General features: G+C 35.6%; 2 protein-coding genes across 2 annotated transcripts; both read right to left on the bottom strand.

The window, feature by feature from the left end:
- Nucleotides 1-2,528: 2,528 nt before the first annotated feature.
- On the bottom strand, nucleotides 2,529-5,357 carry LOC103434354 (putative leucine-rich repeat receptor-like serine/threonine-protein kinase At2g19230). Its single transcript, XM_017331784.3, has 7 exons — nucleotides 4,679-5,357; nucleotides 4,530-4,553; nucleotides 3,998-4,429; nucleotides 3,776-3,891; nucleotides 3,277-3,537; nucleotides 2,991-3,191; nucleotides 2,529-2,914 (listed from the first exon to the last, which is right to left on the bottom strand). Exons 1-7 carry the CDS (start codon nucleotides 5,130-5,132, stop codon nucleotides 2,840-2,842), a joined length of 1,563 nt encoding a protein of 520 aa, XP_017187273.3. The 5' UTR covers nucleotides 5,133-5,357; the 3' UTR covers nucleotides 2,529-2,839.
- Nucleotides 5,358-21,669: 16,312 nt separating this feature from the next.
- LOC103427754 (probable serine/threonine-protein kinase PBL26) lies at nucleotides 21,670-24,831 on the bottom strand. Its single transcript, XM_029101601.2, has 5 exons — nucleotides 24,388-24,831; nucleotides 23,694-23,872; nucleotides 23,404-23,593; nucleotides 22,920-23,311; nucleotides 21,670-22,796 (listed from the first exon to the last, which is right to left on the bottom strand). The coding sequence occupies exons 1-5, from the start codon at nucleotides 24,482-24,484 to the stop codon at nucleotides 21,903-21,905; spliced, it is 1,752 nt and encodes a 583-aa protein (XP_028957434.2). The 5' UTR covers nucleotides 24,485-24,831; the 3' UTR covers nucleotides 21,670-21,902.
- Nucleotides 24,832-27,374: the final 2,543 nt, after the last annotated feature.

Here is a 27,374-nt window from a genome sequence, read left to right on the forward strand (position 1 = left end):
TCAGCAAGGAGTTGAGAACGAAGATCTTTCAATGAAATAACAGTATCTCGACCCCTAATGATTGACCGAATGGTATTGAACTCAGAAGGTAAACCAGTCAACGTAAGAATTACAATATCATCATCTTCAAAATAGACACCAGTAGCAGACAAATAATCTCGAGCTTCCTTAACTTTTGAAGATTCAAAGTGACGGAATCATTACCTTTCTTGATAGTTTGTAGCTCAGATTTCATTTGGAAAATGCCAGTTCGAGAAACTGTGGAAAATTGTTCTTTCAGACGAGTCCATAAATCCAAAGAACTGATACTCCCTATTGCACAAGAAATTGCAGGAGCCGAAAGAGTTGCAGAAATGAGCTGCATCAACGCTCTGTCATGCATTTTCCAAATCTTGTATGCATCATATTCAACTTGTGCAGTAGAACAACCAGAAACAACTTCAGAATCCCCAGAAATCACATCAGAAAATCGAGGAGGACAAAGAGTAGACCCATCAACAAACCCCATAATGCCATAGCCTTCCAACAGAAGCTGCATCTGAAAATGCCAAGTCAAGTAATTGGTATCATCCAACTTCATGGTTACGGACGTAGAAACAGAGGAAATAAGAGATGTAATAGGCGATTGCAAGATTTGCAACTGAGAGACGGTCACCATTTTGATGGAATTGCTTCACCGAGATTGACAGAGAACAAACGTCGAACACTTGGTGTGCAGAAAACCAAACACAAATTGAAGAGCCCTAATTCGAACAGAAAGCCCCAAATCAAGAAGTAATAGACAAAAGAGAGAAGCACATATATGTGCGGAAGCATATACAGAAATCCCAGATCGATACACCGTAAAGCTTTATACTTTTTCCGGCAAAGATACCATGTAAACCAATCTACACATATATCAGATAAGAAGAAGATTGATAGGAAGAGAGAGATGAGATAGAAAGAATACTTGGAGAGCAAGATATATCTTAATTGTATTGTATATTTCTTATTCATTTCACAACTGTTTCGTTACAAAGGAATTTATACTATCTTAGACAGCTTCCTAACTAAGCTATCTTATAACAACCTTATAACTGCAATACTAATCTCTTGACATTTGGCAACATCTTAGCTATTCATATAATACTCCTAACAATATAAAATGTTGAAGTGGCTTAACCGTGATCACACAAAACAGGAAAGCACGGGAAATGGGAGGGCAGAGAATCTACCTTCGTTGGTGACTCCTCACTCGCTCATGAGAGGAAGGAGGGGTAGAGCGAGATGAGCAATGAACTCCACTACTGGAGAGGGAGCGAGAATCAAGGGAGTGGTACTTGCTCCTCAACCACTGAGTTATGCAAAAGGAGAGATTTTTTTAGTGTGACTGGAATACGTAGTGGTATACCACGTGTCACTATATCAATGATAAAATACGTGTCACTATATCAATGGTAGAATACATGGTGTACCATCCATATTTTTGTCACAATGAAAAATTTCTCCTGTAAAAACCCTAAGAGTCCCAACAAGATGGGAGGAGGATGTAAGTATGAGACCGGCGACCGCTTTATAATGAACTGTAGTCATCTTGAATAAAGATATTGATTTGAGTGTCGAAGTACCTTTTGCAAGTACACCCCCGTCACCCCCCCCCCCCACCCCCAAAAAAAAACCATTTAATAAGCTTAGGAGTAGACGTTCGGAGACGCATCTCGAGAAGAGATTCAACCAATGTGCGGATCACAATCAACAAACCTGTGGAGGTGTTTCTTCTTATGAGAATTTCGCTCCAACAAAGATAAATGTACCGTAATCAAATCCCACGAAGATAAACTTATAGAAACGAAACCACAGTACTTTAAAAAATTACCATAATAAATTAATGGCCGTCCACGATGCTTTTTCTTAGAAGCAACATGGAATAGACCTAGATGTTTAATCTGTCCATTTTCCATATAAGCACAGAGACGGCTTTTACAACACTTTCTATAACTGGGTTATTTGCTCTCAATCTTTCTGTCATTTGGTAACATAGCGTGGAATTCTAGGCACCACACACACTAATGCATCTACGTACTAACTAGGTTTCATCCTAAATGAGGATTAATATTCATGCTAGACTCTCAATGGGGCAAACATGGCTAGACTCTCATTGGGGCAAACATGGCTAGACTCTCATTGGGGCAAACTTGCCAGCTATTTGTAGTGCACTACATTGCTCGACTCTCAATTTCGACCACACATTCAAACAAGAAATCGCATCGATGAAATTGTTATATTCACAGTCTAATAACATATTACAATGGACGCGTTTTGTCAGAATACAAGATTAGAGATGGCAAGTACTTTTTTGGTCATAATTAAAAATCCCGCTGAAAGTTGCCTAATTACTTAACAATAGCTCATATGTTGCCAAAGTTTAAGGAGTTCTCTTTGATCAGCTTGGAAATCTTTCTTCTTTCTATTTGTGAAAAGGCATATTCTATATATCTTTCTTGCTTATGACAAGCAATGATCAACGGATGAAAATATGTACACAGTGATTTGTAGGATAGCGACAACTACTAGTCTACTACGCAAGTGGTAGTGGTACACCTTAGATTATATTACATCTTTATTTCCTAATAATCAAGATAAATATGCCCAAATGAAACCGTATACAAACTTTTAATTAAAAAGAAACTCAACACGATAGACAAAAAAATACCATATATGAACCACATTTTAATGTTCCTCTAGTTCTATTTGTGCATATTTTCCGATAATTAAACACCAATTTTTTCTAGGCCGAACAAACGCAGAAAAGACCCAAAATTAACACCAAGCCAAAACCTTTGTTGATCATGATTGCAAGTCAGACTGAAAACACATCGGAAGATGTAGACACTGGTGTTGCTGATGAACCTATCCCTTTATTAATCCTTGCCTTCTGCAATCAAAGAAAAGAAGAAGAGTTACCAATACAGCACATCCCCAAATGAGCTATAAATTTTGAGGGTCCTAACCATGTCAGCAAGAGTGTTCTTCCAAGCCTTGTCCATCTCTTCGAAGACAAGATCGATCGTAGGGCGGCCTTTGCTTGATTTGGCAACACAAAGTACTGCAACTTGCAGGATCGATTCAAAGTCTGCCTTGTTGACATTTCCATTCATTCTTGGGTCCTCAAGATCCTCAGGTGGGCGTTTGTTCATACTTATATCCTTCGCCTGCAAAAAAGTAACTAGAATTGTAAATCTATTTTCTCTTTCTCTAGCTCTTGGCGCAAATGAACTGGTGTGTATACTAGTATACCTTTCTCGTTAGTTGGTCTCTAGCATCAAGATCTAGCTCAAATACTTTTTGCCCCGATAGCAGTTGCAGAGCAACAATACCGAAACTGTAGACATCACTTGCGCAGGTTAACTTGGCATTGGTCATGTACTCTGGATCCATGTACCCTATGGTTCCTCTAACATCTGTAAATACTTTGCTTTCCTCCATACCCAACATCTTTGCTAGACCGAAATCAGATAGCTTGGGTTCCAAGTTATTGGTCAAAAGGATGTTGGTGAGCTACAAATTTAGCAAACAAGCATCAACATCAATATACTCAAGAGGAATTAATTGTGAATTGGAGAACCATATCAAAGTTAAAAGGAAATGATTTCCGCATCCTTCTGCATACCTTCCTTTTTTTGTTATCTTGGTCTTTAGGTTGAATAAATCAAAAGAGAATTAAGGGACAAAAATAAAGAGATGTGCCAATAAAGAAAAAGGTGTGCGGGAATCTGTTCTACACGGTTAATTTTACCTTAATATCTCTATGAACAATGCAGCCATCAATATAATGGTGGAGATATCTCAAAGCAAGTGCACAATCTCTTAGAATCTTAACTCTTCTTTCCCATGTTAAGACAGGATCGTTTCCTGATTTCAATAAATATTCATTCATGTTAGCCTTAAAGAAAATGCATTTCCAAGATGATTAACTTGCTAAATACGTTTAGAAATTGATAAGAATCAGAGGAATTACTTAGGAGGTGTTGAGCTAGATTCCCTTTAGCACAATATTCATAAACAAGATATTGTTCACCATCTTCGACGCAGCAACCAAAGAGGCAAACCAAGTTTGGATGTCGAACCCTCGAAAGGCCTTCCACTTCTCTAGTAAAAGAATCGGATTTGTTGCTCTTGTTTATGTGCTTAATGGCCACAACTTGCCCGCTCGGAAGAACCCCTTTATAAACTTGACCTGCGCTTCCTCGTCCTAGATCCTTTCTTTCTGTATTGATGGCATTCTCAATCTCGGCCTTGGAGAACCTGTACAGGCCAGACCATGTAGTAATCGGTCCTGAGAGAACCGGTTTTTGAGGCTTCTTCTTGGTCACAAAATGTATCAGCAGGATGATCAGCGTCACTGTGGTGATGCCTATTAAGATTGAAAGTATCGCTTCTGCCAAAGAATCTGATAGGTTAAATGATTAATTTCTTTGAGTACACATGAAACTTTTGTTGTCAATTTTCACCCAATAGAGTAGATTGAATAGTAATACAGCTTTACTTACATTTGAGTTTGACGTAGCCTGGATCTGCATATGGACCGAAAGTGAATACACACGAAACAGAAAATTAATTAAGCAGATAGAATCATAGAAAAAATTTGGGCCAATTGGAAGTTGATTGAGCAAGCATGAGGCAGAAGCAGTTTTCATACCGAAGGCATCTAACAAAGACATACACCACATGTAGTCATTGTCGATCAAAAAGGTATTGTTCATCTTCTCTTCTAAAACAGAAATAACAGCTGCTATACCACATATGCCCGTCTCAGTTGCGTTCCCGTCCTTCACTCCATATGCTTTCAGCAAAGAGTCCCTCAAGCCTAACACTGCCTTGCTGCAATGTCCGCAAACATCGTCAAATGCATTGCTGAGGTTTGCGCATTTCCTTATTGCGTTTTGGAAAGCCTGCTCTGTCTTGATGGATGCAAGAGTTGTGTTCGAGCACGTGCTGCTGCCGTAGTAAAGGTCACCAAAATGACAATTTTCTGCAGACACGCTTCGCTCCTTCTGAAAAGGGCCGCTGCAATTTTTCCAATCTTGTTGTGAAAGAAAGACACGGGCGCTGCCCTGCGTCTTGACTGCGTGAATGGCTAAGGCTTTGGACATGGTGGTGAGGACATTTCGACAGCACGGGCTCGTGAGGTAGCTCCCCCACACGTTTATTTTCTGTTTTACGTGATGGAGGCACTCCCCAGTTGGTTGGAATGGATTGGATGTGAAGTTTAACACACAACCTCCTGCAAAAAGGCATGTATAAGCATCTGGTTTCAAAGTTTTTGCATCTACAGTTCAAACAATCATAAATCTTCCTAAGTAGACACAAAGCTGCAAAGTAGTAGATAACCATCTAATGTTAAACGAACACTTGGCTCCTTACGTGAAAGAGTTGTACCTCGTTACTTGCTAAAATCACATCACTGACGCATATGTAAAAATAACTCATTAAAATCACAAAAAAAAAAAAAAAATGTTGTTGCATGTAAGAAACCTAACAATTTCCATTTCAACCACATATATATTTCGATTAATTTATCTAGCTATCAGTCTTTAAATCATTATCCCAGTTCATGTTTCATGTCATTAGAAAATGTTGGCAAGCAAAAGAAGAAGAAAAAAAGAAAAAAAACTAAAATTTAATAAACTAGAAGACACTGCGCCTTCCTAGAGGACTAATTTACTAAAAATAAGCACAGGGTCCTTTGGTTTTATGGAACCAAGTCTACTTTGTTGGATGATGTACGGGTTCAACTCTCTCATACTGTTATTAAAAATTAATAAATAAATAAATAATTACTAAAAGTAAAAGATAAAAGGACCTGAGGGATCTTCTGGTGAAGGTAAATCATCTGCAGAAATTAAGATAAAATAAGTGACAAGGAGTAAGATGGCAAGCTTGGAAGAAAACTTTCTTGGTGTCATATTTTTTACAAGTTCTATACAAATCCGAGAAACTAAGCAACGAAAAGTTATGTTTTGTGAAAGATTAACAATGAACCCGAAAGTTTTCGAAGGCAATAGTGGAACTGAATACTTATAGAAACCCTAGCATTCCTCGTCGACGTCGAAAAACGAATAGGGATGTTCTTTGTTTCTTCTAGTTTTGGTTCTGAGAGAGCCAGCTGCTCTTACAACCTTGATATTTCCGGTGGCTTTGATCATGTACACAAACCATAACTAAGGGATATTAATTAAGTGGTAATTAAAATAACAACCACTTGGAAAGTGGCTCCAAAAGCATATGCTTATTAAGATTTGAACCAATCATCCAATCTTCATTCACATCGCCGCATATGTCTCTGTGTAAAACTACAAACTAATATCTCCTTATACAACATCATCTTATTTTATAACAAAAGCTTATGGGGTTTGCTATCTACACACCTATTTTGACTTCATACACACTCTCTTAATTTGCAGCCGTTGGATCGACTGAATTAAAGAATATCAAATGACAGAAATTAACAAGGGGTGTGTGAGAAATAAAAAGACTAAGCTTATCTGTTATTTGGTAAATTTTTTGGTGCTTATTATGCCTAAATTCCCAACAGTGCTAAAATACTATTTTTCTTACACATGTGATTACAATATTTTACTCTTAATTCATCTAAATTACGGAAGAAATATTTTACACTAAATTCATATAAATTACGGTGGGAGAAACTTGAGTGCAGAGAGGAATCACATTATTCTAACAAACTTTGCTAAACCAGAGTCTGCCATTACAAGATATGATGCTAATTTTTTTATGGAAGATTATATTCACACACCCCAAATTACTATCCCCACACCCTTTTAATTTTTTAATATTTTTCTATCAAGTATTAGTGGTGTGTAAAAAAATGTTAAAAAAAAAATTAAAAGGGTGTAGAGGAAGTAATTTGGGGTGTATGAATATAATCTTTATTTTTGACACAAGCAATATTTTACAACTACGAAAAAGGTATTCAAACTAAAGTAGAAAAAAAAAGTACAATACTCTAACCAACTTGATTAAACCTAAATTTGTCACTACTAGGTATTATTCTTCTTCTTTAAACTAATCAATTTTTCTTTCTTCATAATCTAATTTCTAAGAAGTACACTAAGAAATTATATAAGGGATATAATGGATAATTATTTGGACACATAATTAAACTACTTATTTACATCATCTGCGCTTCACTAGATTTCTCTCCATCTTTATTTGATGCTTATTATGGGTTAATTATACTAACACCTCGCCTAAGATTTATTGTGTTTTTACAAAATCGCTTTACGTTTGAAACATTACACTAACACTCTCTGAGTTTTTAATTCACTTCCGCATGACCCTTTAGGGCTGACATCTATTTTCTTAAAGACAAATTTGCCCTCATTATTAATTACTTTATCAGGGATGCCGCTCTCTGGAACGCAATGATCGGGAGCACGCCAAGCTAGATGACCTCGACAGTGCCTGCCATGTGTCTGAACTTATGCTTCATTGCATTCGGAACGTGATTTCTTGGACTGCCCTCATTGCCGGATACGCCGAGACGAACCGCCCCCACGAGGCCTTCACCGTCTTCCGGAGAATGAAAGTTGAGAGTGTTGAGCCTGATGAGAGAGCAATGTTAGCCGCAGAGTCTCTGCGTGTGCCGATTTGGGTGCCCTCGACTTGGGGGAGTGGATCCATAACTACATTGACAAGCATGGATTTCGTGAGCTTGCTTAACAATACCAAATGCAAAACTAGTTTGTAGCAAAATTTTAAGAGGACTTTAACGAAAACTCATATTTTTACACTAAAAAGTCAATCATAGTACTATTCACTTTATCCTTTATTTTGTCTTTATCGTTAAATCTTAAAGTTTTCAAACATTTTTCATTAGTTTTCCTAAATTTTAACTCCTAAATTCAATAATGCCAATTTTTATTAAAACTTTCAAATATAACAAAAATTCACATCAATTAACCAATGTACCCTCAAAGTTAAAAACACCATATTTCAAAAAAAAAAAAAAAAACACCATATGCAGATGAGATTTTTTATGTTCTTTCTTTCTTCCATGTTCTTTCATTTTTAGGGTTTTGATTATTCCCATATCCCAATCTAATAAGTTGAAAGAAAATTGTCTAATTCATTTATTAATTAATGAACACCGACAACTGAAGTGCATATTCTTGCATAAAAATTAATTGATATTCTGGAAATTTCATAACATACAACTTCTGCATACTTTCAAAATGAATTTTGCAAGTCTTTGTTTGGATGGAAATCTCTAGTACACGGTTTCATGGCATTTTGTGTGTGTGTGTATATATATATGTCTATATATATGTATATGTACATATATTTATAATTTTAATTTGGGGCACACACACTTTTGGATTGATCTAATGGTTGTTTCAATAGCTCCCTATCAATACCAAAAAATCGACTTATACTTCGATTTTTATACTTAAAATACATTTCACTTTCACAATAGTGCAACAGATATATTCATGGTGTTTTTCTTGTTCGACGCCTGCAATTATGCCACTCCCCTCCTAATGAACAATGATGAATAAGATTTAAAAAGCAGTTGGCTTTTAGTTGTAATTAGGTTTTAATTTTGAGGGCAATAGAGTACATCTAAGTGAAATTTTGACTACATTTGAAATTGTCTATAAAAACTAATATTTATGAATTCAAGACTTAAATTTTGGCTAATAATGATAAAACTTGTAACATGGACGACATGATTGCTCGACTGGCACTGCATGGTCCTGCAAGAGAAGACCCTTAAATGTTTTCTCAATTTGAAAGGGCTCAAATCAAGCCTAACCATATCACTTTCGTCGCCATCCTTTATACTTGGTAGCCACGGCCGATTGGTTGAACTTGGCCATGAGTATGTTAACATTATGATCTCCAAGTAGGGGGTTGAACCCAAAATTGTTCACTATGGAACGCAGTGATCGGCATCCCACATTTTAAAAAACACATTACCTGTCGTTTTCATCGATTTCTCGTCAAGGTTGGTGTCGGTTTGGGTGAGCAAGGAGCGAAGGAGATTGATGAAAGAGACAAAGGTGGGGATCTGAAGACAAGACGACGAAAAAAATTGAGAGGAATATCCGAAGATCCATAGGTGGCTTTCAATTTTCTGTTTTTTTCTAAATGTTTAATGTATCTATTTTAATTGGTTATTATTGTATTTACTTCTAAAACCTTTTAAAGTTTTTAAAGTAATTAATAATGAGGCTTTTTTAATTTTTATTTTAAAGTGATATCAGCACTAAAAGGATTATATGAAAGTGAATTAAAAACTCGGGAAGCATTAGTGTGTGAAAAGTTTTGTAAAAACACGATAAATCTAGTATTAATGTAATTAACGCAAAAAATTTAATCAGTTTTGTAATCAAAATATGGCCCAATGATAATCGTGGGCCTTATTTGCCATATTGTGAAGCATTTTCTTGGGTGTTTAATTGCAAAGATTGGGAATTTGATTTTGGAGGGGAATGAGCTTCTCTTTGGATCATCCAATCACGTCGTTCATTGTACATCGTGTGACCAGTTTTCGTTAAGTATTGTTTATATTCAATTTTAAGAAAAAAATTACAATAATTTATGACCGTACGATGTACGATGAATAGACGTGATTGGAGGATTTTTGGAATTCTCAAAAAGAGATTCTTTGGTGGGTTTAAAAACGCTTTTCTCATTGTATTTGACCAAAAAAAATTAGAAGTGATTATAGTTCAATGAAGCGCTTTCTGAAAAAGCAAATCCAAACGATAGGTGATCTTCTTCAACTTTCTAATATATTTGTTATTTTATTTTATTAATACGAAAATAAAATCGCTTTCTTTTTTAATTCAGAATTTCATTTGTTATTTTTCTTTTAGAAAACTTCGACGGTACGAGAGAAATTTTATTGATAACGAAAAAAAAGGTACACCTAGTTAGGAGGGACATAAACATAACCCCTCATAATACAAGAAATAAGGATAAAAAAGATAGATGCAAAAGAAGGGGTGGGGAGGACATAAACCTAACCCCTCTAGAAACAAAAACAACAAAGATACAAGGAAGAGAGGGGAAATGGGGTGGGACATGAAACCTAAACACTCTAAAACTGAACCTAAAGGTCTAAACTTGCAAAATAAAGCAAATCACATCACAAGGTTAAGAAATAAATCAGAAAATGAGACCAACCCTTATGCCAAGATGCACATTAAGTTGAGAAGTGGAACCTAAGAAAGCCAAAATAGTCTAAAAACAAAGCAGCTCGAATTGCCGACAGATCATGCCATACCAAAGTTGGAGAAGCCAAGCCCATGTCAGCAAAATAATGTGCTAACACATTGCCTTCGCGATATATATATATATATATATATGTATGTATGTATATATATGTATGTATGTATATATATGAGAGGCGTAAAAGTCATCTTCCTAATGCGGTCCAAACAAATAGACCTTGCATACAAAGAGACCAAGGAGGATCAAAATCAATCGATTTGAGACTAGAAATAACAATAAAAGAGTCACTTTCCAGCCAAAGACAATGCCAACCTAGCTGATATATAAACTCTACACCAGTAATAAACTGCTAATAATTCTGCAAAAAACGAATTGTTATGACCAATCCCTTGGCACAACCCAGCAAGAAAACTGACCATGGCTATCCTAGAAAACTTCTTCACAAGCAGCAGGACTAGGATTTTCCTCCATCTGTATTAAGTTTAATCCAAAGAAACCAAAGAGAAGACCAAAGTACAGGAAAATAGTTGGCGTCTTGCGAATGATAGGTTGGATCCCTAAACATATATATATATATATATATATATATATATATATATATATATATGATACGATAAGAGTGTAAAAAGCTAACTCTATGCTGTAAAACTCCTGAAGCTATTAAATTGGACAAATTCTTTGAGTTGATATCCTCTTTCGGAGTTAATATCTCCTTTTCTTCTTTTTTTTCCCTGTTTTTTTTTTTTTTTTTTGTGTGTGAATAATATCTGCTATTTTAGATATTTTGTATTGTGAGTCAAAGGTTGTGTAGAACTTCTACCAAACTTTTTGTTTCAAATATTGCTCGTTCGGGTCTATTTCCAGAAATTCAGCCAAAGTTGTTTCACGTTGTTTGATGTGGCTCCCTGGGCAGCCAAGTTTTTTAATTTTTATCTTGTAATTATATGAATACTTCGTTTTTGCCATAAGTTCTTGTTTTAGATCAAGGGACTTGAAAATGATTAGAATACAGAAAACTTTGAAATGACACCTTTCATGTGTCAGTTCTTTGTTTGGTGTCTTTGTAGTGCTTGAGTAGTTAGTTAATATTATTCTTGCAGTGTATTTTTAATAATCTGAGTCCCTTGGAACTTTTGTATAGAGTCCTTGTCCAAACATAGAAATTCAAAATTCGAATTGTGTTTATAGTCTTGAGAGAAAAAAAAAACAAAAAAAACAAAGTTTTCTTATTTGAATGTGTTCTACTCCCATGTCAAGATTTATAAGGGTTTTGTTAGCCTTATAAGGTTATACAATTAAAACACAAACGAAGAGTGACTGACCTGATTCCAATGGTAGTTACCGAAGATGCAGTAGCCATGCAAGCAAGACGTCATCGATAAAACTCCAATCTTTATGTTTGCCATGACAAACAGAAACACCAACTCTTCTGTAAACTCCTAGCTTTATGACAATGCTCTATGGGAAGCCTTAGTTGTCGTGTCTAGGGTTAGCAGGGACCGGTGTTTATATACTAGCCAAAAAGTCTTAGATTCCGTCCATAAGGGAAAACTAAAACTCTCCTTTCTTGGCTCTCAAGTAAAATATCATAATCATATATTATTAAGGATTCCATCAATCCTATTTCCAATATAAGACACCTTATATAGGATTGATATCTTTAAGAGATCAAATCACAATTAACATTATTCTCCAATATTACATTCCTATTACATATAGTAGACCATTTAAAGGTTGATTTATATTGGATAAATCCAACATTCTCCCACTTGGTCTACAAAATGTAATATTCATGTTTATACTTGAGATTGGAGACTAATGTCACTTTAGTGGCCATGTAACAGTGATTACATCTCGTCTTTAATGCAGCTTCTGTCAAATGCATTTCTTAACATGGAACTAACAAGGTTGTAGAGTTGACACAACCCAGAACCTTCATAATCACACATGCTAAGATCCTCATTTACATGAAACACAAATTATGATCAAGAGATGAAACTTTAAAATTAAACTTTAAATTAACCAAAATGTCTTACTTTATATCATCTCAGGTCCACTTTATTGTAACTCACAAGTTACACTTTATGCTTCTTCGAAGCCTTAAATCTGCCAATGCAGATATCCTTCATCTAATGAAACCACCATAACCTGTAGGTGTGAATACATCTCCAAAACAATCATGCATCACTTTCATTAGATCAATAATAATACAAACAATGTTTGTAGCCAACGGACACAACTGAAAATACCAAATAGGCACATGTCCAAGTAAAATATCCCAAAAAAACTTCATAAAACAAATTAATTCAACACTTGTGAGCAAGATGAATTAATATGTTTTTGACACTGATCTATGTACCATACCAGTTACTTTCATAATGATTTCCAACACCTACAGGCAAGATGGAAATCCTCACAACTGAGGTAATGCACAAACCATGCCATGCCATTTAATATGCAATTGGATAACAACTTGATATCTGATATATATTTCATCAGATAATTGACTAGCACACAAAAAATGTGACTTAATGAATTCAACTGGAGATTAAATTGAATACATGGATTCTATACATACCTTATAGGTCATCTGCAAATGTAAGGCATTACTAATACGAAACTCAAACTCCCATTGATCTGCAACATCATTGCTTAATTTGCAAATCAATACATAAATCATACTTTTGAAAATATGCCTTTGGGAATAGCCTTACTTAGTCAATGGATGCATATTACCTCCATAAGAAAGGTACAACTAAGCATGAAAGCATTCACTGCTATTACACAAAACATGCATCCAACAACCATCTTATATGTATTAATAAGTCCACATTTATGCTAAGTCCTTATGAGCCCCAAAACAAATGATCAACTGAGAAATCCAAATGATTGCAAGTAACAGAAAAATGTACGCATATACCAAGTATCCACTCGTGCAACTTAAACATATTATGGATATTCGAGTAACCCAAATTCATGGAAGATAGAATAATGCTTTAATAGATTCATGCAAGTCCACTTAGTGCTCAAAATTTTAGAACAACTCCCACTAAGTTTTCAGAGTTTATACTTGCAAATAAGTTAATGAGTGTGAAGCCCAATTTTCGTTCACTAATTCTCCCACTTGGGCAAACACTCGTTAATATATTCTTTCAAAGATGTACCTAAAGAAAATATCTTTATATATTAGACATAATAAAATAGACATCACAACCAACATAAAGTTGTCAAATAGAATTTCAGCAATGAGTTACACTTACTTTAGAATTTATCATAATTAATTTACAAGCTTGATTGCTACCAAATTTATATTGATCAAAATAGACATACTAATCTTCATAAAATAGAAATACAGAGCCATTTTGGGTCAAAATAGTAGTCTAAAGTCATGTCTCAAAAAACATCACAATCTGCCAGTAAAAACTGTCTATACGAGCATGGGTTACTAGTAAATTCACCATAATTAACATACATGGCAGAAAATTACGAAAATTTTCAGACACATAGTAGACATTTATATGTTGAACATATCCAAAATTCAGGTCATTTGGTGATCATTAGATGTGTCATTCACCCGATTTAAATCAAGACACGCAATCTGCCAGAAACAATTATGTGCATCTATCATGAATTTATATATCCATAACAAATTCAATTTCATATCATTTCAATTTCGATGTCCAAAAGAAACTTTAGTAGTCAAATTTCATTCTCTAAACCGACATCATAATTCAAATTGAAAAGATTTACAAGCATAAGACTTAAACAATGCGTACCTTAGCAATCATTGATTAACCTTCATGGGTCCAATACTTTGCATCAACAAGTCTCATAAAGAGATACAAAATACATCATGATGCAACCGATTTCCATGCCTTCAAACCACAACCTTTTATGGGGCTCATTGTGGAAATATTTGTCACTAATGGCATGGAACTTTATCCCAATATACTTCATGAAACTAAATTAATTTACACCTGTAGGCAAGAAAAATAACTAGTTTCTAGTACTAGATTTTATGTCACAAAAGTTCCTTCATGAAAAACTTCAACACCTGTAGGCAAGATGAAGGTTTTCACAACTTATGTGAAATAAAACACATACTATGCCATCTTAATTAAACTAAAAGAAGTAATCTACACCTGTAGGCAAGAAGATTATCCCTTTTATTCTAATTAAGATGCAAAGTTGACCGAAGTAACTCAAAAACATAGTCCCATCATCAACTAAGTCGTTGCGTCTTGCTTAGTTGAAAAGGCATTGGTCAACTCCGCCCTGAAACAATACAAGAAGTCACATGGATTAATTAACTGTAAGTGACAAAATTATGATAACCTGATTCGAGCTTCGAGTCTTGCCAACAAATGGCACTAATTCCTTCATAACTCCCTTTGACATTAAATTAATCTCAAGAAACCTGACAGCATACTTGAAAGAGATTAATCACATATAGAACAAGTTTTATTCCACCACAAGAATGTCAAAACTTATTGTTATGGAGTCAATTACTTAATAGAAATACTTTATGTAATGTGAGAGAACAATACATTCCTTTAATTTTAAAAGCTAAATTGCTCAAATGTTTTCTTAAGTCAAACGAGTTCCTTTCCTTTTATATGTTTCTTTCCGTAGTACAAAACTACTAATCATAGCATTATAATCATGCATTAGCTTTGTAAATACCAAAATTAAATAAAGGAACAATCAAAGTTATTTTCTTCCATAGAAAATATCTCCAATATATGCCCTACATTAGCTTTGAAAAGTTTCTTTTCTTCTCCCCTTATGGCACATAAAATTTACTCATCAAAACATTGTTTAAATTCTTTAGGCATAAGAAAAATAACAAACTATATACAAGTTTGAAAACTTATGCTTATCAATTTTAGTCATATGCTTTGAGTGAAATACACACCTCATGCCTTCATATGTTCACCACTTCTTTATAAACATATATATAATCACATGACCAACCGGAATTCTCATATAAATAGATAACATACAAATGAGAATTGTCACATAATTACTGCAAACCTCATTCACTTGTATAATGTTCTTGTTCTTGCCACTGGATGCTTTCTGCCATTCTCAGTCAATTCACAATTTATGCATCAATTTCATAATTAACTAGTCATATACAATTGACTATACTGAGATATGAAAGCAAAATTGTAGACAAACTAATTTGATTAGTCATGCATATTCCTTACGAGTTAATATCACTATGACCATAAGCAACAAAAGTACTGCATAACTATTGCTTATCTGCCAGATTATACATATATTTGTGTGTCTTGTATGGGATAATCTCAAGATTAAAGCAATATATAACCACCCAATCCTTGTATAAAAACACGCCACATGTCCATTTTGCTACATGTTTGCAAATTTAAAATTTAATCCATATTGATTACTTCCCGTAGCAACCAATGAAATGGCAATCCAATTCAATCTATATATATGTCCCACACATTATCATATAAGACAACTGATTAAAAAAAAAAAAATTGATTTGCACGAATTTATTTTACCCATGGAAATCAGAAGCAACAAGGATTTGGGGTGTTTTTCAAAACATGTCTGTGAGGCATCTGAGGGGGTGCTTAGTGTCCCCTTTGCGTCTGTTCACCCTGGAAACTGCGATTGGAGCTGATGAGGCCAGCCAATAGGCTCATTCATGTACTACTAACAAGATATATATGCACATATATATGCTTTTGGGTATGCTTTAAAAATTCAACTTTTCCCAGACATACTAATTTCCACAGATTTGGTCTATTCGTCAAGGAGCCCCCATCTAAAACTTTTAACATTTGGAGCAAAAATTACTTAACGATCTGCTGCTAGTTAAAAGAAAATGTAAAACACTTGTTTAAACGAGGAGACCAAAAGGAAAGGTTATACCAGGATTTCATATGCCAATGTATATATATATACCTCCCCATCGAACTTGCTGATGTACAAGGACCTCAAAATTTTGAGAATACATCGACAATACATAGTTGAAATATGCCATGGTCTTTAGTCTTAGTTAATTTAATGAACTGAGTAATCAAATTTTCTTTATCATCCTTTATCAGAACTGTTGGTGATAATAAAATTTGACTAATCAATTGATTTTTAAACTTACATGTACTTGTTTGATCAGACAATTGCTACCACTAATGCAATTGTTTCATGTCATATTAGCGTAGCAATTGTAGAGTATAATTCATATAGAATATAATTCATGGCAAACATGATACCTTTTGTAGCCAACAATTCAAAGAAATCGCAATACCCTAAATTTATAATTGCTCATTATATTTAGGGTTGACAGAATTAGTTCTAATATGACCTGATCAAACACATACGTCATAAAATTGATAAAATTAGTTCTTATTCAAACATACCAATTGCCCATTCGGATATACATGCTGCCAAAATTTATAAGAATTGGATCCATATATATTCATGACATGCTTAACTAAAACATGTTATTTAATGTACCTACATGCTCGACAATAAGCAGCACATCACTTATACAACTATATCTTAATCTTATCACCAATTTGAGCTTTCAAGGATCCAATTAAATATATACACCAACCAAAGTACAATATCATAGGTCATCATGAAGAATAACTCAATGAGACAAACCGTTTTGCTTTGGTAGATGACTCTGTTTTGCTCGCTAAGTGGAGGGGACTTCTTCAGTTTTCCAATGTAAGGTCAGAACAAATATAACATGCTCACAAAAATTTAAGAACAACATCAACGGCACGTGTGATTAGTAGACTTTCAATGTTTATCCAAATATCAGTTACTGATTAAGTTGTTTGCTTTCAGTCTCTAAAATCAACTTTTCTTAATAGGTTTTAATCATATAACCAAAAGCTCTGATACCAATTGTTAGCCTTATAAGGTTATACAATTAAAACACAAACGAAGAGTGACTGACCTGATTCCAATGGTAGTTACCGAAGATGCAGTAGTCATGCAAGCAAGACGTCATCGATAAAACTCCAATCTTTATGTTTGCCATGACAAACAGAAACACCAACTCTTCTGTAAACTCCTAGCTTTATGACAATGCTCTATGGGAAGCCTTAGTTGTCGTGTCTAGGGTTAGCAGGGACCGGTGTTTATATACTAGCCAAAAAGTCTTAGATTCCGTCCATAAGGGAAAACTAAAACTCTCATTTCTTGGCTCTCAAGTAAAATATCATAATCATATATTATTAAGGATTCCATCAATCCTATTTCCAATATAAGACACCTTTTATAGGATTGATATCTTTAAGAGATCAAATCACAATTAACATTATTCTCCAATATTACATTCCTATTACATATAGTAGACCATTTAAAGGTTGATTTATATTGGATAAATCCAACAGGTTTAATATACTATACGGTTTTCATAGGTTATTAGAGAATTCACTTCATTTGGTATATGCATGGAAAGTTAACTTTTTTGCATTCAGAATGCGATTTGGATCTTTTATTCGTTGAAACATTTGGGTGATTCTGCTCATCAGTAATTTTTTGAAGAGAGTGGAGACCAAATTGAATTGTCGTAAATTTTTGTTTTCGTTTATAATCTGAGGTTGAATCAACTATCACAAGAATTAGGCCCAAAAAAATGTACTGAGGGCAATTAACTTCTGTGAAGGAGAAGCAAATGAAAGGTTGTCGTAACATTTTTTAAGGGAATGGATTTCTGATTATTTACATTCCTGGGAAAATGAACGAATACCTCTGAAATAATGAACTGTGTGCAGGCCGGAATTCGAAGTGAAAATTCTGAAGTATGGCATTGGCTGGATGCTCGGTCTTCCTTTCCCATAAAGATAGTATAGGAAATGCTTGTATTAGGTTGGAACTTACAAGTGATGAAAGGCATTCTATACAATCACGACAATGACTATCTTCACTATCAAGATGACTGGTAATATATGTCACGTCTTTACCTTCTTATCTTGTTCCTGTTGGATTGCTCATGCTTCCATCCATTTATGTGGCGGTTTCCACCATTTTGTTTCTCATTTGGTTTCTGCATAAATCCAGAAACCTTACGAGAACGCATGTATATCGCGTAAGATATAGAACACACCGGATAACTACATATTTGTGTACTGTGGAAGGAATGACGCATGGGATGGAAACGGTGGTGCTGTTGTATATACAAGGAGTTCAGTTTTGCAAGAACGCATTGTTCCTGACCTTGAAAGAGCAGCTAAAAGTGTGGGAAGGGACTTCAGCAAGTTTATCTGAACAGACAATACTTGTGGACCTGAGCCTCCGCTTGTGGAGAGGTTGCAAAAGACAATCGAAGAAGGGGAAAATACTGTTAGGAATGTCGGTACTACAAGATAGAGAATGCATAAGGTAAAGTAGAAAATGGACACCAAGAATTTATGTGGTTCGGCAGTTTATGCCTACGTCCACGAAACAAGGATCAATCTTCACTACATGAAAAAGATGAGTACAACAAGAGTAGTCTTACCAAGCTAAGGACAAGGCTTGATGGATACAAGAAAGTATGACACATACTTTCTATCACTCTAAACTTCACTCACACAATATGTAGTGGAACACTCTCACTCTCACTCTTGGAGTGGAACTCTAGCTTTGGACTTGATCCTTTGCTACTCACTACTCTCTTGATTGGTTGGTTGATACAAATGGTGTGGATGCCTTCTCCTTTTATAGGCATGGATGGAACCTTGAAGAAGCATGGAAACATCATGCTAGAGATATCTAGATAATTCCACTACCTTCCTAAGCTAGAATTATCTACACTAATCTTGTATGTTGGTGGAATCCCCACCATTCTTCTAGACTCTTCCACCAACTTGAACTTTGCTAAAATTCTCTAACATGTGCATGGATCTTTCCATTTGCAACCAAGGAAGCTAGTACTCTCTAGCTTCTTCCATCAACTTGATAACATGCTAGAATTGTCTAGCATGCTCTGGCCACCTCACTTGCTTACTAGAATAATCTAGAACATTCATCATGGGTTGGACCATATACCAACAATCTCCCCCTCCAGTCCATGAGGGAGGAATACCCAAAAATAGGATTGGTCCTCTTGACCAAACTCCCATTGATCGAACTATTCATTAACCAAGACCCTCTTTATTAGACTTCTCTTGACTAGGCTCCCCCTAATCAGAACTACCATCGTCATTGGCAAAGGCAATTATAGACTTCTTTGCCAGAAAAACATTGCTTGTCTGCATTAAAGAAGCTCTTCACCGTAAGTCACAACACCTGCAGTATTGTTTCCATCCTTTTGTTCCTTTTTCCATTTACGACAATGCTTCTTCATGTGACTTTCTTTGCCACAATGATGGCATGCACCCCTGAACCTCGACTTAGATCGGCTAGGACTCCTACCATGACCTCTAGGTCCTCTACTCTTGCTTCTTCCACGGTTCTCTGCGACAAATACTTGGCTGCTATCTGTGCCAGAAGTCTTTCTCCTTGTTTCTTCATTGAGCATGCTATTTTTAACATTATCAAGAGTAAGAATACCATCAGAAACAGAGTTACTTATACTCACCACAAAGGTCTCCCAACTGTCTGGCAAGGATCCAAGTAACAAGAGCGCTTGTAGCTCGTCCTCAATCGTCATTTTCTTAGTAGCCAACTGGTTGATGATATTTTGGAAATTGTTCAAGTGTTCTACTACACTTAAACCATCCTTGTACTTCACATTGATGAGCTCTTTGATAAAAAAGGCTTTCTTGGATGGGGTCTTCTTCTCGAACAAGGACTCAAGCTTCGTCCAAAACTCGCGAGCATTGGTTTCATTAGACACATGGTGAAAAATACTATTGTCCACCCATTATCTAATTATGCCAATTGCCTTGCGATTCATCTTCTTCCACTCGGCATCGGACATGCTCTCTGGCTTAGCGGCATCTCCTTCAATTGGCTCATGCAGATCCTTGCAATAAAGAATGTCCTTCATCCTTGGCTTATATGTTACCCAATTGGAGTTGGTGAGTTTGATCATAGTGCCACTTCCTTCCATCTCATAGTACGAGCCAATCGGGCTCTGATACCACTTGTTAGGAATGTCGGTACTACAAGATAGAGAATGCACAAGGTAAAGTAGAAAATGGACACCAAGAATTTATGTGGTTCGGCAGTTTATGCCTACGTCCACGAAACAAGGATCAATCTTCACTATATGAAAAAGATGAGTACAACAAGAGTAGTCTTACCAAGCCAAGGACAAGGCTTGATGGATACAAGAAAGTATGACACACACATTCTATCACTCTAAACTTCACTCACACAATGTGTAGTGGAACACTCTCACTCTCACTCTTGGAGTGGAACTCTAGCTTTGGACTTGATCCTTTGCTACTCACTACTCTCTTGATTGGTTGGTTGATACAAATGGTGTGGATGCCTTCTCCTTTTATAGGCTTGGATGGAACCTTGAAGAAACATGGAAACATCATGCTAGAGATATCTAGATAATTCCACTACCTTCCTAAGCTAGTATTATCTACACTAATCTTGTATGTTGGTGGAATCCTCACCATTCTTCTAGACTCTTCCACCAACTTAAACTTTGCTAGAATTCTCTAGCATGTGCATGGATCTTTCCATTTGCAACCAAGGAAGCTAGTACTCTCTATCTTCTTCCATCAACTTGATAACATGCTAGAATTGTCTAGCATGCTCCGGCCATCTCACTTGCTTACTAAAATAATCTAGAACATTCATCATGGGCTGGACCATATACCAACAAATATCATTATAGAGGAAGTTAAACAGATAGAGGGGGAGGTTGAAAAGGGTGAACAGTCTGAGTTGACATTGTTCCAAAAGTTACTGGGAGGGTTTAACGAACTTAAACAAGACGAGGAGAACTTCTGGAGAGGTCTTCTCAAAGAAGAGATGGATCAGCTGAGCAAGCTAAAAATGGAAGCAGGCGAAGCAGAATAACTTTTTGGACAAACTCTTCCGCTGAAGAAGCTAACATAGTTGAGTGTTATGAAACAGTGAGCATCTTGCTTCTTGTTTACACCATATTGTATTTTATTTATTTTTGTAGAATGTAAGCTGATAATACAGGTTATTTTTGTAGAATGTAAGCTGATATTACAGGTTATGCTTTCAATTGATTTTACTGGTTGCAGAGTAAATTGTTAATGCAGCATTCTATTTCACAAAAGCTAATTTACAAGATCATGTTTATCCGTATATCCAACTTGGCAACTTCGCACATAAACACCGTAAATGTAAGAGCGCGGAGGTAAGTTATTATACGTACATGTCCTTTTCTTGTCAACGCTCTGTGCAATCTACCATTGGTAAATACATTAACTTCTTATCTGAAGCCACCCATAATTAAGTAGGTTCTTTTGTTTCTTTTCAGTTTTTTTTTTTCTCTTACTTTAAGGGTATGTCAATGAAGAAACACGATACTGAAGTCCTCAAAATGAAATATAATCGAAAGCTTAAAAAAACTGAAAGGGAGCACATCATTAGATTCTTGGCCTCGGGCAGCATTTCTCCTTCTACCAACGTACTTATGCATCTCAATAGGGCACCTTTGTAGCAATGCTTCTCGTTTGCTATCTTTGAATGACAAAAGCCATGCATGGCTCATCCAAACAAAAACATATCTCATGTTCATATGTGTGCAAGTTAGAGACATTTTAGTAGCGACTGGATTGACATTTTTTCGATGATTTAAAATCATGCGATTCCTCGTTGTTTCTGTGTTGGTCTACAGAAACTTTTCCATCTTTCAGTATTGGTGGTAGTTGTTGTACCTTGCTTATGCTTTTCTGATCCTGATCATTTGTGCAAACACTTCCGCCTTCTGATGATTTTTCCTCGGTACTGCTATTGCCAGCTAATGTAACAGTAGCAGTTTCTTTTTGTGATGCTTTTCTGCTGTTCTTTCTGCTATTGGAAACGATTTCTTCTGTTGACCCACTGCTACTGCTTCTAGAAGATGCACTTGCATATTTGGATTGATTGCTGCTAACTTGGCTTGAATTACCATCCAAATTATTACCAACCTTGCTGCCCTGGTCACTTGAATTAACACTGTCGTTCCGTGATATCATGCTGCCCCTTGTAAATGAATGCCATTCTTTGGATTCTGTAAGAGTTACTTGGCGTTCATTTTTGCTACCTTCACCTTCTGAAATGTCAACGCTACGGCGGTTGCTCCTTGAATTTCTGATACTCTCTTGATCAGAAGCCTCCTGATCTTCGTCATCATCTCCTGCATCATCAAGATCATCGTCTTCTGAATATTCAGAAACACATTCTGATTCGTCATTGTTCTCTTCACGTTTTTCAGTTGGGGTCAGATCAGCTGGAAGAGGAGCAGGGACAGCCTCAGGAGGAGGAGGAGTTGTGGAAAGAAAACTTAGAGTATTCACAACGTCACTCATGAAGGGACGGACTTCTGCCTCCTCTTGCAAACACATGGATGCTATTGCAACAGCTTGATTTAGATCCTTTTCTGGGAATTGCTTGTTAAGAAGAGGATCTGCCATGTCAGGATACTTTTTCGGGTCCCTGAATAAGGGTTGTGCCTGCTCACACACATTAAAAATAGAACGAAGTTACACACGATGGTAATGATGAACGAGAGTGTGCAAATCATTAGGTCAATTAAAGAGACGTATGAGATAAGTGAAAAATGATAAGATAATTACCCAAGATACTAGATTTTGCTCATCATTTGACCTTGTTGTGTCAATGGCTCTTCTTCCGGTAATGAGCTCCAGAAGTATAACTCCGAAACTGTACACATCTGACTTCATTGTGAATTCACCCGATCTTGAATACTCAGGAGCACAGAAACCATAGGTTCCCATCAGTCTTGATGGTCCATGACTCTTATCTCCCTCGGAGCCAAGCTGGGCAAGTCCAACATCTGAGAGCTTTGGATTGAATGCTTCGTCTAGCAAGATGTTTGAAGATTTCAAATCTCGATAGACAACTGGGGGATTGGCCTTTTCGTGCAAGTACTCCAGTCCCATAGCAGCACCATAAGCTATTTTAACTCGGGTGTACCAATCTAATGGCTTGTCATCTGGTCCATTGCCTGCAGATAGTTTTGTTCATCCATAGTTAGGCAGCTGATAAAAGGGTTCTAAATCAAGAAAGCGGTAGAAAAAGGGAGGGTTGCGCACGTACCAAGAACACGATCGTCTACAGAACCCCCGGATATGAATTCATACACCAAAAGTCTTTGATCTCCATCAGCACAATATCCAATTAGGTTAACCAGATTTGGATGGTGTAGGAGGCTTAGCATCAAAACATCCCCAAGAAACTCTTTGTTCCCATGCATTCCATGTCTGTCCAGTTGCTTCACCGCCACCACCTATAACCAAGATGGAAAAACCAGTCTTTGTAAATTCATTACTCAGTTGCAAGTCCTCATTAAAACCTAACAACCAAAAGAAACCGAGAATTTTTATAACCTGCCCGCTCGACTGAAGAGTTCCCTTATAGACTCTTCCAAATCCACCTTCCCCCAAAAGAAATTCCTGCCGGAAATTCTTTGTTGCTGTCGCAAGCTCCCGGAAAGTGAAAGCCTTTGCATTAATATCTGCTGGGTTAACTGCCTCGGTGGCCTCTGCAGGTTTTTGTTTCTTCAATTCTGCAGAAAAATGATAAGGTTTTAGGCCCTTTCCAATACCTTTTGACAGCATTGTCAATCGTTGTTTTGCATTAGTTTCTATATCTAGTATATAAATGCCCTAGCTAATTGATTCTTTTTTGATAGTCCACATTGCGTAGCTATAGCAATTTACAGATTGATGCCACAACAGATAGCAGCGCAAAAATATGGTCGCCTAGTCATGGAAAACCTCCTCTAAAACCTTTTGCAAAACTGAAATTGTGAAGGCATTGTAATTTAGACATGCATTCATTTTAATATTTACGCGATTTCTGTAACGATTGTTCTTGATATTTCTTACTTCATACTTCACATATATATATATATATATATATATATATATATATATATATAGATGGAGAAGTATTGAGCGACAGATTCATGCACACACATTCATTATTCACCGTAAATTACAACCAAGCCTTTCATTGTTTCGAAATCATTTATAACCAAAGATTGAGAAAAGTGAAAGAAAAATAAAAACGAAAACTTACCTTGCGCGACAGGAGGAGAAGACGGGTCATTCTCTAATCTCTTGTTGCTATTTGATCTCTTACTTCTCTGCGAGCCGAAACACGGAAAACAACTCATGTCTCCTGACTAATCTCTGATATTCAAGAATCTCCTTTCAACATACAGAAGAACTTTGGCAAACAATCGAATGCTTGCTAATTCAAAATGTAGTTAAAATATCACAATGCCAGACTTTTTCCAAAAAATTAATCAAGCTAACAAGAGTTAAAAAGAAAAATGTAGGTCAAACTCAAAACTTGTTTGACAAGAAACAAACGAAGGCGCATAGAGGAGGAGGAGGAGCGGATCAGGGTCCTCCGAGAGTATTGAAGGAGGAGGACCCCGGAGGCGGGGAGGGGGTAGCTAATTGCAATGTCGAGGACAAAAAAACAAAAAAAAAAACTAACTTAGGAGAAGGAGAAATGGGAGGCAATGCATCTGCATGGTTTTGGGGGGTCGGGAAATGTGAGATTTTTCCTTAGACTTCTCGCAGAAAAAGGTGGAGATGTGAGTGGATGTGTCTGGCCGTTTAAAACTAAGGAGAGAGAAATGTGGGAATTTTATTGAATTTTAGTTAAAAAGACAGGCTATAGATGGAGGGTTTACAGCCCAGGAATTTTCGTCAGCAGTATTTTAATAGAAAACTTCATTTTAATCCTTGGCAAAGATGACTTTTTGATTAAAATCATGAGTAAGATCAAAATTTAATTTTAGTCCCTTGATACATTAATAACCTCTTTTATTAATTATATTTTGATTTTTTAATTATTTATCTTTTTCTTTCTAATTTTTATTGTATTAATTTTATTTCATTATAATTTTTATTTTCATTTCATTCATCGTAATATATTTTGTTGTGAACATTTAGATAAACTAATTTTTGTTATACAATATATTTTGATGTACTTTATCTTCTTCATTTAGGTATATTAAATTCATTATAATACATTTCGGTGCATACATTTAGGTACACACATTTCGGTACATACATTTCGATACAAACATTTAGGTACATTAATTCAATATAATACATTTTCGGTCCTAACATTTCAGTGCATACATTTCGGTACATACATTTAGGTACATTAATTTAATATTAATACATTTCGGTGCATATATTTAGGTACATACATTTCGGTACTAACATTTAAATATATTAGTTCAATATAATATATTTCGGTACTAACATTTAGGTGCATTAATTGAGTCTTTCAAGTTTGAAGAATGTTAAATAAAATTAATAAATTAAAAAACTCTTTTTTAGTCAAAAAATAAATTAAAATTTGTGTATTAATAAATTTAAATATTTAATGGGAGACATTAAATAAAATGTACATTAATTATTTTGAATTAAGGGCACATTAAGGACTAAAATCAATATTTAATCTAACACCAGGTTTTTTTTAAATTTTAATGTTCTTGAAGGATTAAAGTTCAAAAACCCCGTATTTTAAGGACAGAAATTATTTATTTGACTTTGCATTGCCATTTTAGTTCCAACTCCATTTCTTCAGTTTCTCTGTTTTTAATTTTTTTAATAAGATTTTAACACCTAAAATGAGTAAGATAATAGGATTAGATGCTTGTGTGAGTAGTATGAGTGTATTAGTACTCTTTTTTTTTATATACCAAATTAAATCCCAATGAGAGAGTGATTGGACTCATGGGCGTCCTCTTAGAAGGGAGCCTCATTAAAATAAACTTTACTTATATAAAGTAACGTCCAAACACTAATTAGTTAGTATAAGTCTATGTGCGTGAAGTCTCTTTTTTAAATACAGAATATAAGCATTGACAAACTTAATTTACTTTTATTCAATTTTCTTCTTTATTAATCCTAGTTGTGTATTTATGGTATAAAATGGCTACTTAGGGCTTTGTACGTAAAACAGAAAATCAAAGCGATTAACCAATTTAACACTAGAATTCTAAAGTCTAAACTCTAAATTATGATTCCCTTGCACAATCAATCATGCATATCTATAACATTATTTTTGGATGAGGGAAATAAACTTGAAATTTGAGACAAAAGTCAAAATTTCTAAATTAACATGCATTAATTCTCTTATTTGGAATTTGGGACCTCAAATTCCCAAGTTTAAGTTCTATGTTTTCAACCTAGGAGGTGTGACTATTCGATCTTAGGTTTTCGACCTAGTAGGTGCAGCTATTCGGTGGACTAGGGTTTCGGTGTAGGCACTTTGGCTGTTTTTCAAAAAGTTTTTTCGTTTTTTTTTCTTTTCAGACTAGCTTGTGATGCCAAATTAGAATTCATGAATGCTTCAATTTTATTCCTTTTACTAGGAGCAAATATATATAGTTGTACAACCTTAATCACAATTGATCTAGAAAACCTAAGAAAGGAGCCCCAGTATAATCAATGACAATATTCACATTCCTCTTGTTACATATTATAACAAAGCTTTAGGTTTCTTGGCTAAGGAATATACCTTTATAAGGAGCTATCATGCCTTTATATAGTGACAAATTTGAGCTTGATGGTGATTCATAAGGGCACGTGTGGCACACTCTAAGTGGTAAGTTTGAACCCCAAGTTATTTTGCCCTAGTTAACGTTTAACTAATAGAGACGTGATGAGGGACACTAGTTAAGAGTCTCATTTAGAGAAGGCTTTTAAGAACATCGAAAATCATGACCTATATGTTGGTAGTCCCATATCGGTGAGAGACGTCAACAAGGGTGGCTTTAAATATGATTACCCTACTCTAACTAATATCGAGATTTTTTATGATAAAACCTCACACCTGACGGATTGGGCAGATGGTAAAGTTGGGGACAATATTGGTGTCGTTAAAGTGGGGCCCCCACGGGTTTGTCGATCTAAAAATTTTCAACATTAGTATCGGTATCGTTAAAGTGGGGTCCCTCGGGCCCGTCGATCAAAAAATTTCAACATGGTAGCAGAGCCCACGGTTACGGGCCCGTGCAAGCCAAAGGCTTGTCACCA

This window comes from Malus domestica, chromosome 04, assembly GCF_042453785.1.
Source record: "Malus domestica chromosome 04, GDT2T_hap1".
NCBI classification, from domain to species: Eukaryota; Viridiplantae; Streptophyta; class Magnoliopsida; order Rosales; family Rosaceae; genus Malus; species Malus domestica.